Here is an 18607-nt window from a genome sequence, read left to right as displayed (position 1 = left end):
CAAGGATGGTAGCCACGAATATAAGAACATCGGAGACACTGTTACTAGTGTTCCCAGGCCTCCGTAACAATACCACCAACTGGGTGGATAACAACAGATATATTTATTCTTTCACGGATCTGGAGGCCACAAGTCCGAAATCAAGGTGTCAGTAGGGCCAGACTCCCTGGGAAGACTCTAAGGAAAAATCTTCCTGACTTATTCTAGTTTCTGTAGCCCCCAAGGTGGTCTTTGGCTTGTTTTTTTGCCCCAGCTTTACAGGGCCTTCCTCCCCTATGTCTCTGTGACTCGATACAGCCTTAAGGGTTTAGGGCTCAGCATGATCTCATCTTAACTAATTATATCTGCAAAGCCCCTATTTCCAAATGAGATCACATTCTACGGTTCCTTGTGGCTGTGCTTCTCAGACACAGTGTTTTGGGGAGGTGCTTCTCAGACAAGTACACACACTTACCTGGAACTGTTCTCCTTGGGGTTCCCCCACATATTTACTCCAACTTTCATTTGGCTGGTTAAGCCACTCAGCTCAGTCTACCATGGAGTGTCGAGGACAACACCTCCTGAATTGTTAGAATGTGTGGGCCTATCCATTCTGTGTAAGAATCACAGAAGGCTTCTATTTTAGAACCGGATGCAAGCTTTGAGATAAGATGACCTACCATTTTATAGATGAGTGAATCAGACGGAATGCACACATTCATTGGCTAGTGAGGGGCAAAACGAGCAGAACAAGTGTTCCCTAATTCCTTGCTCAGTGTTCAAATCAGACGTTTTGCGTCTATTAACGTAATAACTTCATTATGACTTCTTCTTTCTGAACTAGCTTTAGCTCGACTACCTCCAAGAACAATTCACAATGTTACTGCATTAATACAGCACCTCTGGAAAACCAGATAGAGACAGGACACTTCAGTATTAGGAAAACTTCTGGATGTAAGAAACATCCAGTTTTTCATCATGGCATCCAAAGTTCTGATTGTAACTATGGACACCATGTGTTCAGTTAGGATAAAAACCAATTTTAAATTGTAAATCTTGAACAATATAATGGAGCTTTTTCCCAGTAAAAAGAACAAACAAAAAAATACGCCTGTTTCTTTATTTGTGCACCATGAAACTTGTTATTTATTCACTTCAGTTCTCCATTTACACAAAAGTGCTATAATAAAATATCTGTACACTACTTCTGTTACAAATATAGATAATATTTAAAGTGACTTTATATATTCTAATGTAGGAGTTTCACGCTCTAAAATGGGAATGAACACATGATAATTCCTCACCAGTTGTCTCAATAAACAGCTCCATCTGTTTCCCTTAGTCTTAAACTATTGTATTATAAGATGTTAATATAAGGCAATGAAATGAAGTTATGTTAATCCCCTTAATTTTTCTATCAATTTACTAATGGCACACAACCAAAATAATTACTAACACGTTGCTTTTTTCTCTGTCATTAAGATTAATAGTAACTGAAGACCAATTGCACAGCGTGCATTTTTAGTGTTGCATCAGTTTAAACCAGCGTTAAGGATTCTGAGAGACTTCCATGTTCCTCCATGGCTAGCACGGCTGCTTTCTAGAGAAACTATAGTCAGTAGTGGGTGGCATCACCATCTTAGTTACAGAAACATGGAAATATTTTATAACAGGTCAAAAATAAAAATGAACATCGAGATTTGCATAAGCTGTGTTCTTTATCAACTTAGGACACTGTTACATATAATCGCTATTTACTCAATCTTAGGAACCCACTTTAGGAATTAAATACATATGTGTATATTAAAGGTAGGAGATGCAATGTTTTATAATAGTCAAATACTGTAAATACTGAGAGTATTTTTTAGGATTTCTAATAGAGATAACTGTTTTCTAGTTAGAAATTGGGAGAGGAGTTACTGATAAAATGAAGTATTTTTTAAATAAAATTTGAGATTTTCTTTATTTTATATTTTTATTCTCACCCTAATTTACTAAAGCCATTTCTCTTACATTCAGTTTGGAATTATTTTCTTCTTTCTCTATAAACACATGTTCTCTATGAACACATGTTCAGCACATCGTAATTTCTGCACACGTGACGGCTGAATGTCAGACATCTTTACAAAGGACAGGGCTTACCTACACACACAGTCCTTCCCTTTGAGTTTATGTTCACAAAATCCAAGGAGAAAGGAAAAATGATGCTAGGTTGCAAGAAAATCATTTCCACATGAGAAAAACAAACTTAAGTGGTACTTCACCCCCCTCCTAGAGTTCTGAAGAGCTTGAAGAAGATGGCACAGGGAAAGTCATCCACGAGATCAGTTCCGTTCCCTTCACAGTGTGGGACAGAGCAGGGGGTCAAGTTAGCCCCACTCTGCAGTAAATTCAGGAGAGAACCATTAAAGTGACAGTTCCCTTCGTCCGCTTAAGGATGGCCACAGCTTCTTCGTGGGTCACCCCTTCCAGACTCTGCCCATTGACAGCAATGATCTGATCACCCCTTTTGAGACGCCCGTCTTCAGAGGCTGCTCCCTGCAATTAGAAAGTAGGCTTGTTTGCTTCTCAAAAAATGCTGCCTCGCAGCTACACAACAGAAGAAGATCAAAACAAGAATGCAAATTGCTCTACATGTACACACACATGCCCTCGGTGCTCCCGGGGTGCTCCATTGCTCATCTGCAACGATGAGCAGACACAAAGGAGGTCTTGCTCCTATAATGGTTTTACCACCAAGATTCCAAGTGCAGAGAGAACCCAGCAGTCAACAGATTAGTTGGATGGTTTTTTGGCCATTCGGCACAGCAGTTGGTGGGAACTCAAATTAATAAAGAATATTTGGGAATTTGCCTAAGGAGAATGATTTCATAGGATCCAGAGTTTTTTTTTTTTTTTTTATCCTGTAAAGAAGTCTACAGAAGACGACAAAGGACTGGACAGGAACAAAAGCAGGTTTACAGGACATGGGCATGAGGCCATGGAACCCGAAGGTATGCAGAAACATGAAGGCCACACACACGTTGACAAGGGCAGGGTAGAACGCGAGTCCTAAAAAGTCTAACTATAATTCTTTTTGCAGCTTGAAGAGGCTGCTCGAGCTGCTTGTTCTTTACTTTCCCAGGGTGTGTGGAGTCTTCATATTTCTTATGGGCCTTAAAATGATTCAGATTAAACACAGACATTGCTGTGTGAAAAAGAATCCCATCTTAAGGCATGCTTATAGTAGGCAATTATGCAATTAAATATAAGATTAAAAATATGGAAAAGTTAATGAGGAATCCATAATGATGAAATTCTTAAAATATGTTCTAACTAGCATGCCTTAAATAAATTGTTCCAAGGCTGAGGAAACGGACTGCATGACTCTTCTATTCACTGACAAATGCTGTTTGTATTTTTGGACATACCAATGGCTTTTAAAAAAACCTCATAAATTAAGCCTATAACTAGGTTGCTGTAGATACAGCACTTTAAGTTGGTTAAAAATAATAATTCTTTTTCAAAATAATGGAATAAAACCTCCACAGGTAGGCACTTTAAAAGGATGACGCCCTAATCTGAAGCCCCAGGTCAAACTGTTTAATAGGTCGGCAGTAAGGTTTGTTTGCTCCTTTGCACTGTAAAATCATGAGGTTCCAGATTTTCCCCTGCAGGAAATTGTGTCCAATTTTGGAGCTCCTGAAAAAGTGTCTTAAGAACATATTAACAATAATTATATGGGTTTGAATTATTTTAACAGCTTCCCCAATGTTGCAATAAATTTATTCTTATTCTAAACATGCTTAAAATAGCTTACTATATCATTACAACTAAATGCAATTTTTTAAAAAACTGAATTCCCTAATTGCAAATAGCAGATTTACTGCAGGTGACAGAGCTCCTGGATACTCTGCAATTTTTTCAGTTGTGATTTTTCTATTTTATTCAATAAAATTAAATGCAGATAAATGCTCTATTAGTTATTTAACCTATGTACCTATTTTACATACTTTTCTGTGTCTGTTCTATATTGCCAAACCAAAAAAAAAAAAAAAAAAAAAAAAACACAAAGGAAAAGAAATGCCAGCCCTCTATAGCATACATATTTAAAATATCCCATTTTCAAAAGACATTTAGTCAAAAGCAACCTGTTTTCAAAGGATAAAAAAATCAGGCATTACTGTCAAACTAAAGTTCATTAATATTTTTATTGCATATTGTCAAGTGTTCCCATGGAATTTCAATTTGAGCCTATTTTCCTTTAAACATAACTAAACCTCAAATTGAACAAAAATATTTAATGACTTGTTCCTGAAGGGAGTTCCAAAAGAAAATGATCAACTGTTAGCCATTTGGCGTTACCTCAGGCCATAAACTAATAAGCCAGCTGCTGACCACTATTAATGAATGTTTGTGGGGACGGGGGTGGTTAAAATGTGCAAGCTTACCTTCGCAAACACTGTTTTAACATAAATGGGTAAGTCTCCATGAGGGCTTCCATATCCTCCTACTATGCTGAAGCCTAAGCCATCTGGTCCTCGATCTAGTGTAATAGATTTACACTGAGGAGGTCTACAGTAAAGGGAAGAAAGAAAAAAGAGGGTTTCAACTTTAAATTCATACCTGTAAGTTACGGATTATCTGACATCCACGTAGAACCAATACAAATCTCAGTGCTACTGACAGTGAGTATATCATGGGTATTTTGGGGGTGCCTGCCCTGTCCATGCATGCTGTGATCAGTATTTTAAATTTACATAATCCAACAAAATCCTATTTAACACCCTACATCTACTACTCATTTACAGTTCCCCTAAATTAACATGCTCACGACACGTTCTCACTGCAGGCGCGCACATTCTTTCCCCGGGTTCCTTAAAGGAAGAAGGTTACAGCACAGAGCTCTAACGGTGGAGTAAGTCAGAAACATCAGGACTCCCAAGCTCAGAGAGAAACAGCCATTATTAGCAATGTAAAGCCTGCATCACATTATTTAAAAATTCTCAAATGTTCCTCTCTTCCCCTCTCTTTATGGTTCAACTCTTTTGTACGCACATGCTGGGGAACTGTGAGTTTTTTAATCAAAAGGATGATTTAGTAAATGGGTTGGTAATGTTGGAATTTCAAAATGGCAGAAGGTTTCAAAAGATTCCTTTCATGTCACACAGGGTAGTGATGTCAAGACGAAAATGGCCACCAAAGAACGTAGAGCCAAAACCGTGGGCAGGATAGTGGCATGCTACCTGTCTCTACATGATGAACTAAATCCATGCCACAATTATTTAACAGTTTAGAAACACTTGGTTTTCCTATCTCAAACTTCGTCTCTTGTTTTTTCACTTTTATGTGAATGGTAGGGACACAGAAACCACAGTATATGCGCTCACCCTAAATCCTCCTGAAATATGCTGCTTGACGTCAGCCTAGTGAAAGAAAGACCAGAACTAGCCGGCTCCTGCTGATGACCTGTGACCACACTCACATCTCCTCCAGCGACTACCTGTGCGTGGGAGAAACAGAGAAAGACACATGTTCCTGTAGCTAGGCAGGGAGACATCAGTAACTCCTTCAAATATAGCATTTGGATTAAAACATGTCCTTTATTGTCTACTTAATCATTTCTGTGAACCTGATATACAACATAAAGAGAAATTTCACAAGGTCCAGAGGCCTCTTCAACTGACAGGAAACATCTTTTAGTAATTCAATTCTGCAAAGTTCTTTGACGTTTTCAAACATGGTCTCAAATGCAGTTATTTTTTTAAGAGCTTTAGAATAAACAGCCACTCATACCACTTAACATTCTAGCCATTAATCATTTGTAGCTAAGACCCTGTATTTTTTTTTCTTTAGATATAAAGTATCAAACAATAAACTCATCAGGATAAAATGCTTCAAACATACTTTCTCGGAACTCTCAGTGTAATCATTTATGTTCGTGGGAAATAGTAAATGAAATAATATCAGGGGATTTAAGAACTTCTACTGCTCTAATGCTTACAGCTCCTGTGTCTCTCGCCACCCAGACTGTGAAGAGTGCTTGGGATACAACTCTTTACCTGCATTTCAATGGAGCCAGAGGCATTTTTCAGTAAGTTAACTGCTTGGGTGTGAGTCATCCCCTCCGTGGAAGTGCCGCAGATAGTGACAATCCGGTCCCCAACCTGCAAGGGAGACAAGAAACCAGCCATCTGCTAAAGCAGCCGTGGAGAGTGAGGCGGGACCGGAACAGTGAGCTCCTTCTCTACCCGCACATCACGTACACACTGCTCTCAGCAACTGAACTACAACCGGGGAAGCGGGTAATTTCAAGAATTAGCCCCAACAGAAAGAAGCTGGCCATGACGATGCAGTTGGGTAGTCTCCAGGGGAAGGGGGAAAACCATTCTTCCCTCTCTTCACTTCTCCTGGGGAAGAGACAGTTTCTTATTAAAGAATAAAATATCTGATAACATTTAAAACCCAGAATCTCTTTAGATGTTTTTATTATACACGTTAACTAGGACTCCAAGTCAGCTGGGACTCAAGGCCAAGCCTGGCCAGCGGCTTGTTTTTGCTGACGAAGCCTGGATGGAAGACAGCCCTGCTCCTTCACCGCTTTCCCAGGGCAGAGCTGAGCCGCCACCACAGACGCCCAAGTATTCACCATCAGTCCGGCACAGAGAAGTTTTCCACTACGTGCAATTACCGATTTGTAAGTGCCAGTCAGTCACAAGCTCAGATATCAAAAGAGACTGAACCATTTCTAGTGTAGGGACTAAACTAAGTGGTTAAGTTGTGAGACCCTCTGTGACCCATGAGGCCACACAGATTTTACTTCATTGAGACCTGAATGGAATAGTCACCTGATTGCAGAACTGGACAGGGAGCATCAACAGGGCTCCACCTCAGCATAATCCCTCAACTCTGAAGCACTTTTGGTATAGTTTCACTACGTAAATCACACTTATATGAAACTTCTGCAAAATGGATGATCAATTGCAACATAAATGATAGTTTTCAATTTAATGATGTTGCAGTGGCATTTAAGCCAGTGACACACGTAAGGAGAAAATTTCATCTCATACTGGTGTTCTGAATCACCTTGTTTTAACTTATTTCACAGAGTTGGAGACAAGTAAAAAGTAGTAAGAAACAAGAGCAGATCTTCCCGTCTCATTTACTTTTCAATCTGCATGTCACAGCAAACTCTCTCTCTCCGTTTTCTTTACCTTTGCTCAAAGCCAACCTGCCGCAGTCAGATTAGGGATTTAAAAGCAGATACAGGCACTGAAAACTGGCTGCAACAAGAGATGACATTCAAAGGGTTTATGAAACCTTTTGCCAGATCTGCGAGGGCTGCCGCGGTTATGGGTAGAACTTACTCTGAGTTTCTGGGTCTGAGCTGCAACTCCATTCGGGTGCATCATTGCAATAAATATAGGAACATCCCCAAGTGGGCTGCCCACTCCTCCAGCAATGCTGATTCCCAATGAGTCAGTAGGCCCCTGGCATGCAAGAGATGAAAATATTTCAGTCAATGTGATATTTTAAATTGATGTTTGGTTTCTTTGGCCCGATGCTGTACAGTCAGCTCAGGTCTTGGAGGTGTGAGGTAATGCAGCTCAGGGAAACTGTATTACTTCATTTGACATGGGTCCTTAGTGTGACTTAGGAAAAGAAGCATCTGTCCAGGAAATAAAAGGAATCAAAACACATTAAATGAAAATCATGCAGTGGGGATGACGAAAAGCAGGTATACTGATGAAGTGAAAGATCCTAACTTTGGAATCAGAGAGATCTGTCTTCAAAGCCAGGAACTCACACTTATAGATGTTGGGACCTGACCAAGTTCGGCCCTCCTAATAAGTTACTAGATGTTCACGGACAAAATGGAGCTCAGAGGAGCCCTCCCAGGGGGCTCGCCGAAGATATCACACGAGACGATGATAGCATGATACGTCTACAAGAACGCTCAGCAGAGAGCAAAGGCTCAATAAGCTGTAGCTGCTTTTGTGTTCTCTCTTGTGCACGGCTGTCCAGGGAATCTGTTTCATGGGAATAAGAAGGATCTATGGGAGGCAGAGAGGCTTGCTTCGCAGTACGAGAAGTGAGAGTTGGGGCGACACCTTGTGTGGGGTTGGGTGGAAGCTGTTCTTGGCAATACAGGATACGCCAACAATGATTTTTCATATAACGGCCTATGACCAGGAAATTCAGTGAACACTACTGTGGTATTCCCACTGTATACAACACACAATTTTTCTGATGCTATGGTAAAATAGTGAGACAGCTAATACGAAAATACACATGGAGATGCCCCTGAGGTCAACAGAGTTTATGTCATTCTCTCTTCCCCAAGTTACCTTTTTTATTTCAACTGTTCTTAATCCCTGTATTTCAGATGCCACTGTAAAGTGAAAAAAATATGGTTATTAAAGTATTTTTATGTTCGATTAAATTTTAGTCAATGCCTGAAGCTAGAATGGAAGATACTGTATATATATATATATATATATATATATATATATATATATATATTTTTTTTTTATAAAGAGAGAGGGTGCTCAAAGTTGCCAGTACATATGACTAAATCTGTCTCACACAAGGAATCTTTATTTTTCCGGTTGGAAAAATGTGCATACCACCCCATTTCTTCCTTCTTATTTTAATCGTTGATTATATAACTGCATAATCCACTTTGAATGAGTCAAGGGCAGAACAGGCTTTGGATAGAAAGACACATGTGCACAGCTGAGAAAAATAAAGTCATGGACACATTAAAAGGAATTCATGGACTTAAGTGGCTAAATTTCTAGAATATTAGTCACATTGCAAACAGAGATTGCCATATGGTTAGTTCTTCAATTTGAACAACTTTCAACTAATGCTCCAAGCCAAAAAACCCTCTGCATCATGATTTCATGTAATTAAAACACAGGAGGATCACACTAATTTTCTCAATCAAAATTTTTGCAGTCTTCATGGAAAAAGAAGTCTTCACTTAATAGCATCTTCTGAATTATTGGTGTTAGATTAAACAGAAAAAGAAAATAAAAATCAAGCACACCAGTCAGCTTAGTAAGAAAAATTACAGAATCAGGATACTAATGTTTCGTGTATCTTATAGATAAAACAACAAATGGAAAAACGAAACAACAAAGACACAGCTTCATGTTGTTCAGAATATTTGCCAACACACACCTTTGTACCCATATTAAAGTAGGAAAAGATCTGGGGAACGAGATCTCAGAGGTAAATTAATACAGGGGAAAAAAAAAACCAGTGTTGGTTACCAAAATTCAAACCAATAAATCATGCTGAAAATATCAAACCAATCTTACGTGCATTCTTCTTCAAGCTACTTTCTAGGGACTCAGAAGTGCTGGATCCGGAAAGCGGGAAAGTGAATGACGACAGGCTGCCTTCACTCATCTACAAATCACAACAATTATTTTAGAAAGTGTTGAAGTAATAATATCCCCTAAATACCACTTATTTCAGAATTAAATTTTTTTTAAAAGATTTTATTTATTTATTTGACAGAGAGAGAGAGCACAAGCAGACAGAGTGGCAGGCACAGGGAGAGAGAGAAGCAGGCTCCCCACCGAGCAAGGAGCCTGATGCAGGACTTGATCCCAGGACCCCAGGATCATGACCTGAGTCGAAGGCAGACACTTAACAACTGAGCCACCCAGGTATCCCAACAGAATTAAATTCTTTTATTGCATCTAGAGAGAAATGTCTGTGAAGTAACAGTTAAGCAACAGTGGCATTTGATAATTTGAAATCTAATTTTTTTTTTTTAGTATTTTATTTATTTATTTGACAGGCAGAGATCACATGTAGGCAGAGAGGCAGGCAGAGAGAGAGAGGAGAAAGCAGGCTCCCTGCTGAGCAGAGAGCCCGATGCGGGGCTCGATCCCAGGACCCTGGGATCATGACCTGAGCCAAAGGCAGAGGCTTTAACCCACTGAGCCACCCAGGCGCCCTGATTTTTTTTTCTTTTTATGAAATAATTTGCCTAGTGACCTAAACAAATTAAAGCTAAAAGAATAAATGAGATTGATTCCAACAAACTAAAATTTAAGTGGCTTTTCATAGATTCATAGTTTCATTCAAGCTAAATTTAAACTGATGTTGTACACAGACTGGGGCTTATGAAGAAACTGTGAAATAGGGTCAACTGGAAATGAATGGTACTGTTGAAGGGCTGAGTAAAGGGTCTTTAAGGATAGGCTGACGCAGATACACGTGAGGAGGGGCATGCTGCAACCCTGAACAGACACGGCTGTGAGTTTCATCCACGGTGGCAAGCTTCTACAGTTCACCTGACATGGAATTTTTTCAGTTGAATACTGATAAATATTTGTTATAAAATACTTTAAAAATACTTTTAAAAAGTAGGCTTTACAGATATTAATTGGTTAATTTGCACAATTATAGGAAGAGAAACAAAAAACAGTTGAAAGGAAATTCTTGAGAGTGACTTGCAAACTACTCAAGGGCTCCATTGTGTTCACCCGTCCATGCTCACCCGTGGCTCTTCCCACATCAGACTGCAGCCCCCTCTGCCCAGCTGCCGGAGACCCAGCCTGTGCGTGGACCCCCTCGGGGCCATCGTGGAGTTGCTCTGGCCCTTGGACTACGTCACCCTGATGAACCCCACAGCTACCCACCTGGCTGCTTTGAGAAGGCCTCCTCTCTGAATGAAATGGACCGGCTTTGATTCTTCCAACTTCCAAGGTCACTGTGCCTAGGGAACACTAGTGGAGTGGTTGTTTTAGGAAACTGTTTAAATAAGATGCTACAAAAACAGCATGGAGGTTCCTCAAAAAGTTGAAAACAGAGCTACCCTATGACCTAGCAATTGCATTACTGGGTATTTACCCTAAAGACTAAGTGTAGTGATCCGAAGGGGCACATGCACTCGAATGTTTATAGCAGCAATGTCCACAATAGCCAAACTACGGAAAGAACCTAGATGTCCATCAACAAATGAATGGATAAAGAAGATGTGGTGTATATATATATATAAGGGAATACTATGCAGCCATCAAAAGAAATGAAATCTTGCCATTTGCAACAACATGGATGGAACTGGAGGGTATTATGCTGAGTGAAATAAGTCAGTCAGAGAGAGATAATTATCATATGATCTCCCTGATATGAGGAATTTGAGAAGCAGGGCGGGGGGTTGTTGGGGGGAAGAGAGGGAAAAAAATGAAACAAGCTGGGATCAGGAGGGAGACAAACCATAAGAGACTCTTAATCTCACAAAACAAACTGAGGGCTGCTGGGGGGTAGAGGTTTAGGCATAGGGTGGCTGGGTTATGGATACAGGGGAGGGTATGTGCTATGGTGAGTGCTGTGAAGTGAGTAAGCTTGATGATTCACAGACCTGTACTCCTGGGGCAAATAATACATGTTATTTGTTATATGTTCTATGTTAATAAAAAACAATAAATAAATAAATAAATAATAAATAAAAAAAAAAAAAATCCTTTTGGGATTTCCATAGACAAGGATACCTCCAATCCTTTGTGGAAAGAGCCCTTCTAAAACATAAAAAAGAATAACATTAAGCAGCAGCAGCAATACCCAGTGTCTGTCTCACAACCTCAAGGTTTACATGGAGACTGTGCTGAGGAGGAGAGAGACTGAGAATCGAGCTACTATCTCATGAAGCATACTGGTTTAGATATGCCAAATACACCAACTCAAGGCTTACAAAATGAAACAGAAACAGTAAGACAACCGTGACCACGACAACTTGTTTTGTCCTTAACAGATAACTGGGCAAACTCTCTATCACCACACCTACAACCAGCAGACCGATTACACCATCCTGAAATAAGCCACATAGCTATAAACACAAAATAAGAATTGAAGACAACTTCCCTGTGACCTCTGACACAGAAATCACAGGCATGGAAAAAGTACTGTATCGTCTAAGGTGAAAGCACAGTGAGGTATTTTGAGATCCTGGATTTTTGGAGTTAGACATACAGGTTTAAATCTTACTCTCTGATTTACCAGCTCTGGGGCCTTAGTGGATGTCTACTTTGGAAAGTCTTTTATTTAATAATAAAAAAATACACAGTATAATAAAGAGCTATCACAGATTTATTATTTAGAAATTTATCACTAAAATATGGTTATCTTACCTAGAAATGTGCCTCATCTGAGAAAACATTTTAAATAAAGAGCACTCAGTGCTTATTTGACCGTGGTCGCCCAGTGAGTACCTTCCTTCTCCCATCCTGCTGCATGGAGTCCTTGCCAGCCTTCGAGCTTTACCTTTAGCAAAGCAGCCACAGCCTCCTGGGTGGCGTTACGGACGTCCTCTCCATTCACCGTCAGTATCTGGTCTCCCTGCACCAGTCTTCCATCTGCATCGGCAATCCCGCCTTTGACGATGTCTGACACAAATACTCCAGTATCATTTCTGTAAACATAATTTGGAATTTCACCTCTTTTCTGACAAGGTTTCTGCTTGTCAGTGTGTCTTCTTCCTCAACCCTTTTCCTCTGCTGCCGCAGCTCCCTCACAGTATGTCTCTGTCTCTCATCAATGGAATTCTTTGTTGCAAGAACATATTTAATTCTCATTGACCAAATCATGAGTTTTTTGAGGTCAGGAACCACGTCTTATTTAACATGTTCCCTAGAACTTAATGTATTCCCTGTCACACAGTAGGTGCTCAAGAAATACCAAATAAGGCGCCCAGGTGGCTCAATCGGTTAAGAATCTGCCTTCAGCCCAGGTCATGATCCCAGGGTTTCGGGATCGAATCCTGCATTCCTGGACTCCAGTCCTACACTGGGCTCCCAACTCAGCAGGGGGTCTGCTTCTCCCTCTGCCCCTCATCCCACTCATGTTCTTGTGCTTTCTCGCTCTCTTGAATAAAAAAAATCTTTTAAAAGAAAGAAATACCAAATAGTTTTTATCTAATAGCCTCAAGATCCCCCAAAATACTAACTTAAAAAGTTCAAAATGAGGTCTTTAGATTAGCTCCCTTCCTGAGTGGGCTGACTACAGCTACTCACAGAACACCAGCAGCTGATAAAGACTGACTACTACTATAAAAGGGCTGAAATTCAATCATTTCCAAAGATCATGAGGTTCGCCCTCTTCATTCGTACCTCTTCCCAACAATACTTAATCCCAGGCCTTTCCCTGGCTTCTTCTGTAGCTCGACAGTGAGAGTGTCATACACATCTTCCTCTTTGTATGGAGCCTCCTCTCTGTAGAGCGTCAGCCGCACTCTTTGCGGGGTCTGTCTCAGGACATTAATTGCTTCATCATGTGTGGCCTTTCTCAAGTCAATCCCATTCACCTGTACAGAAATGTGACACTGTGAGGACCCAGGTCTGTCAAATAAGGAAAGAGCAAAAAGGAAGTGAAAGAAACAAAGGAAACAGAGACCACCCTCCCCAGAGTAGCTTTTCCTTTGTTAATTATAAAGGTACCTCTAGAATCTGATCTCCAGCCCAGAGTCTTCCATCTTTACAAGCTGCTCCTTCTTCATAAACTTCATGGATAATAATGGCGCCCTAAGGGCCCAGACAAAACATATTCATGCTTTAGCCCATTCTTCCTAAGACTGCTAAACAGAAAGGAAGTCAAAATACACCGTACTTTTAAATATAATGTGAAGGGTTACATACTCACTGGATCCATAGGGAGTCATATCAAAAGTCAAAAGAAAAGTATAATGGAATTTTTGCTACAATACTCAAAGAAGTTTACGTATCTTTCTAATGACAGGGACGTATAAAGATAAAAATTATGAAACATACAAATCATACATATGTACATATAATAGGTATACATCACCTTTCCTATCACAAATGAAATTGACCGATATACTTCACTTTTCTTAGCCACAAATGCAATAATTATATTTTGAAAGATTTTTGACATTTAGAAAATTTTGTCTATAATTATCCAGTTTTTCAGACTCCTTTCAATATGGGCCCAACCCAACCATATCCAGTCAGTAAAAAGGCAATTAAAATATGGCAAAGAGCAGTAAGCTAACAGAAATATTTTGAACCTAAAAGTTCACAATCACAAGTGTAACTATCTTATTGAGTCAGCACTCACTTACTTAAAACAAAAGTCCGAGTACCCAGTTTTCGGTGTTTGCTCTATGACTTAAAATAATAATGAATGACGCATTTTTCTAAGCCTTTATGTTTCATTTAATAAAACAGATAGGACTCTCCCTGATAGCGATCTTTCAGGGCTCACTGGAGGGGCTTCTGTGTATCTGAAGCACCTCGGGGAACGTCCTCACCAGCAGAGTGTCTGACCCTCCAACGATGCTCAGGCCCAGCCCTGTTCGCCCTTTGGAAATCTCAATGGTTGTTTCGCAGCCTGGGATAATGGGGCAGGTTGCAGGATCAGAAGCAAAGATCGCTGGTGTTGATGACCTGCTTGTACCTAAAAATAAATTTTAAAATGAAAAGAAATACAAATACAAATTGATCAGATGGTATCAACAACAAATGCCCCCCCCCTCGTTGCCTGTGGGGGACAGAGTAGAAAAAGGGTCCAAGGTTACAAACAAGAAAGATTTCAGATTTACCTTAATCTTTTAGTTATATTTTAAACATATCAAACAAAATGATTAAATCATCATTAATTTAGGGTGGTGGATACAAAGTTACGTTTTGCACTATGGTGCATTTTCTAAAATGCTAAGGATGATACGTGTAAAGGAACAAGAGCAGAGAGCTGAGCTGAGACTGGTTTCATGCTGATATGCCACACTTCACTAGAGCCAAATAACCTCTTATGAAATTATTATTTGTACAACTCAGAACGGAGGTATGTAGTGTTCATCTAAAAACACATTCTGGGAAGACCACAAAAGCACAAAGCACATCATCGTATCAGTAATTCTGCTTGTGGTGCCTGCATTTCAAGGCTTTTTATGTTTTGATTTTGGTTTTCCTTTTCTTCCTATGCTAGAACATCTCTTCTTATGTAATCAAATCTGTGCACATAAGCAGCTGGATTTAATATCTGAGTTTATAAAACAAGTGAGACTCACAAGCAGTTTCTTTCTTTGCATGTCTCACTTGATGTTTTAGAAACTCAGATATTAAAATCTGGTGCATATATGCTCAGGATTGAAGAGATAAGAATAGGTTATGAGAAAACAAGGAGATTATAATTTCAAACCTTGTTTTATGACAGTCTTCATATCATATGTTTTATGATATACCAAAGAGCATACAGCACACGTCATGTTTTGAAAAAGCTGAGACACTTGGTAGAGTAGCTTTAGGCAAGAGGCTCTCTTTTTAGGAAATCAGAGACAGACTAATTCTTGCTCCTGAAATGGTAAGAGCAGGTGTAAAGATATTTCCTCATGTTACATTCTCATGTAGCATTTCACATTTTTATAGACAATGCTATTTTGGGATCAACATAAAATTGAAAAAGGAGACAATTTCTATAAAACCTTTTAACATTTCAGTGAGCTACCCAGTCTTTCTAAATAAAGGATTACTTTGACCAGATATGTATTACTTTAAGAATTTTTTGTCTAACTATGTTATATATGTTTTAAACTGCTGTATCCTTAAAAACCTGTCAAAAGAACTTAATGTTTCAGTCTGGAGGCCAAAAGAGATTTTTTTCTTCCATCTCAGAAAAAGCCTATGTGTTTAAGTACTTTTTTCAATGCTGCAAAGCTTGAAATTTACTGTCTTATTAAACACTGGTGTAATTTTTGTCAAAAAGTAACTTAAATGAATAATTTGCCTCAATTTGCTACACGGGCATTTTCATGATGCTCACAAGTCTCATTCCATGGTCCACATACAACCATTTTCATCTAAAGGATCTATGACTCCGAAATGGCAGAACTCAGATCAATTGTGCTAACTTTAGCAATGACTATTGTTTTTTAAGAGTTTTTTGTAATGCAAGGCACTGTATCCATTTTACCAATTAGAATACTGAGGCTTTAGAGAAGTTACATAACTTGCTCAATATAAAAAAAGGAATATTCAAAATGAGGATGCTACTTCATTGGTCAAATGCGTAGAACCACAGGTACCTTCAGCAAAAGGTCCTTGGAGAGCAAAGAGCAGCTTTAGAGACTCAGAGTGGGAGGAAGGGTTCCCTAAGGCCCTGTGGCAGGTTAATGTGCAGCACACAGATCCCTGCCTAACAGTCCAGTGATCTTTCCTCAGGAGCCCCTCTCCTTATAGCATCTTTTCACCAAAGCATTCCCTGGCAATGGCCTTTCAAACATTCAAGCAGGTGGCTCCCAACCAGGAAGCTGCCCCTGGGGAGTTTCAGTGCACCACACAAGCAGGAACCACAAGAGACTGGCCCCTTACTTGGGATGGACTCTGGTTCCGGGGAGCCAGAAGATGGTGCCATTGGAGACAAGGAGCTGCTTTTCTGTTCTCCACTGGCCGTACCAGCCGCCGAAGCCACAGTCTGGGGGTCACGATTCTCAGCACAAATGCTAAGTTTCACTGTTGTCTTTGCTGTTTTCAAAAGACTAATAAACTGGCAGGGTGTTGGTGTGGCAGAGAAACAAAATTCAAAAGCAGATTAGTAGACGTAAATCAGTAAGTCACTGTTACAACTGGAATCCCTTTCCTTGTCAGCACTTGAGAAGTCAAGAAAGAATACATGTCATTTCTTTCTTGTTTCTCAGTTGCTGATATTAAGGCCAAAGTTTATTTCTATTTTAAGTCTAGTTTTGACCATATTCTTCTTTATACAAGTATAGGGTTTTCAATGTTTTGACATTTCTAATTAATCTCATCCTTACAAACTTAGAAGATATATATATATATATATATATGTATATGTATATATATATATATATATATATGTATATATATATATATATATATATATATATATAATTTTTCCCAATTCCTGATTCTACTGAGAATCTGAAACAACTTACACAACTCTTTAAATAAAATGGAAACTCTTAGCAGGGTAAGGAAAACTGCAACAGAAGAGTCAAGCAAAATGGAAAGTTAGAACATGGACATATGGGCTAAAGGGTTCAACCTATACAATTATTAAAGTGGAATTTGAAAAATGGTTTAAGCTTCTTGCTGGCCAGTGTAGAAATAAAACATTTGCACACTAAATCTCAAAAGAAACACAACTTTTTTCTTGTACCTAATCTATGAAATGCCTCAAGTGAGACGACTAGTAAGTTGTTTTTTTTTTTTTTAAAGATTTTATTTATTTATTTGACAGAGAGAATGATCATAAGTAGGTAGAGAGGCAGGCAGAGAGAGAAGGGGAAGCAGGCTTCCCACCGAGCAGAGAGCCTGATGCGGGGCTCGATCCCAGGACTCCGAGATCACGACCTGAGCCGAAAGCAGAGGCTCAACCCACTGAGCCACCCAGGCGCCCCAAGATGACTAGTAAGTTTTACCACTTTTGAGGACAATAAAACTCGTAACGGTTTAATCCCAATGAAAGTAATGCATTTAATGACTGAGTCTGTTTATAAAACAACAGACAAAGTGGATATTTATTGGAGCAAATATTCATAAAAATTTCTTCGGTCTTAATATGAAGTTGACCTTCGTTTAGAAGTTTCAAGTTTCTGGGGCAAATAATACATTACATAATAATAAAAACAATTAAAAAAAGAAGTTTTAAGTTTTTCTAAGGGAAAATGGAAATGAAATTTATCAAAAATGCCCACTGAACACCGGATTTTCTAGGCAATAGAAAATACGTTAATATCATTTGACTAGAAAAATAGAAAATAGAAATTGAAGAACTTCCAAAGAATCCCTTCTTTTCCTTAATGATATCTGTCTAATACAAAGTCTAGTAGAGCTACATGGTTCCAATTACCTAAAACTCCCCCACCCCCCCACCCCCACACACTGGAAGGGCTAACAGTGTTATTTCCTTCCTTTGGGAAACGTACCTTTTCAACAGGATAGCCAACAACGACTTCATCGTCTACAGCCAAAATCTTATCTCCAATTTTGAGCCGTCCATCCTAAATGGAAACATGTTAAGATTTAGGGTGATTTTATAGAACTAATCCCCTTCTCCACCACTTTATGACAGTGAGAAGGCCTCACCTTGGCTGCCACCCCATGCTCGGTTAGACTCTTTATGATGACTCCACTAAGTGTGTCTTCCTCACTGATGGCAATGCCCAAGCCTTCTTGGTCCTAGAGAAATAGTAACAATTTAGAAAACTTGAAGCAGATAAAATTTATCCAAAGGAAAGATACATGGCCGTAACTTCTGAACATTATCTTCTACCCCAGAGCTAGAAAACAGATTAAAACCAATCTAAAGTTCATTAACAGAAATCTCTTAAGCAAACTTTCAAACTTTTTAATGGAAATAAATTGTCTTCTATCAAATATTAAAATGTATTCATTCCTCCCATATGTTTACGATTTCTAGTGCATTTACCCTATATATGCAATTACACATCTCTAGTAACTTATAGCAAAATATCCAGAGAATAAAATGCATTCAATAACTGAATGAATATACAACATTTCTAATGTAGTTTTATGAACTGGCTGATGCAGTAAGTCATTTAAAAAAAAAAAAAAAATCAACCAGCTTCCTCTTTCTGGCCTACAGCGAAGAAGTAACAACCCAGTCAGGCCCCTTCATCCTATCCCTTCTGAGC

The 18607-nt window shown here is 39.2% G+C and overlaps 1 protein-coding gene across 7 annotated transcripts in view; it reads right to left on the bottom strand.

Moving 5' to 3' along the window:
- Nucleotides 1-1093: 1093 nt before the first annotated feature.
- Nucleotides 1094-18607, bottom strand: part of MPDZ (multiple PDZ domain crumbs cell polarity complex component) — a 153481-nt gene continuing 135967 nt past the window's right edge. For all 7 annotated transcript variants that reach the window (XM_059143564.1, XM_059143567.1, XM_059143569.1 and 4 more), the window contains 15 exons: nt 18039-18131; nt 17879-17953; nt 16302-16476; nt 14243-14388; nt 13413-13496; nt 13086-13279; nt 12241-12388; nt 10620-10706; nt 9285-9375; nt 8307-8350; nt 7326-7448; nt 6021-6125; nt 5349-5461; nt 4410-4533; nt 1094-2517 (listed from right to left, as the gene is read on the bottom strand). In XM_059143564.1, the coding sequence (XP_058999547.1) occupies nt 2371-2517; nt 4410-4533; nt 5349-5461; nt 6021-6125; nt 7326-7448; nt 8307-8350; nt 9285-9375; nt 10620-10706; nt 12241-12388; nt 13086-13279; nt 13413-13496; nt 14243-14388; nt 16302-16476; nt 17879-17953; nt 18039-18131 (1749 nt within the window). In that variant the 3' untranslated portion in view covers nt 1094-2370. The remainder of the gene's footprint in view (nt 2518-4409; nt 4534-5348; nt 5462-6020; nt 6126-7325; nt 7449-8306; nt 8351-9284; nt 9376-10619; nt 10707-12240; nt 12389-13085; nt 13280-13412; nt 13497-14242; nt 14389-16301; nt 16477-17878; nt 17954-18038; nt 18132-18607) is intronic.

The sequence above is a fragment of the Mustela lutreola genome, chromosome 12, assembly GCF_030435805.1.
Source record: "Mustela lutreola isolate mMusLut2 chromosome 12, mMusLut2.pri, whole genome shotgun sequence".
Taxonomy (NCBI): Eukaryota; Metazoa; Chordata; class Mammalia; order Carnivora; family Mustelidae; genus Mustela; species Mustela lutreola.
This window is presented reverse-complemented; position numbering and strand designations above follow the sequence as displayed.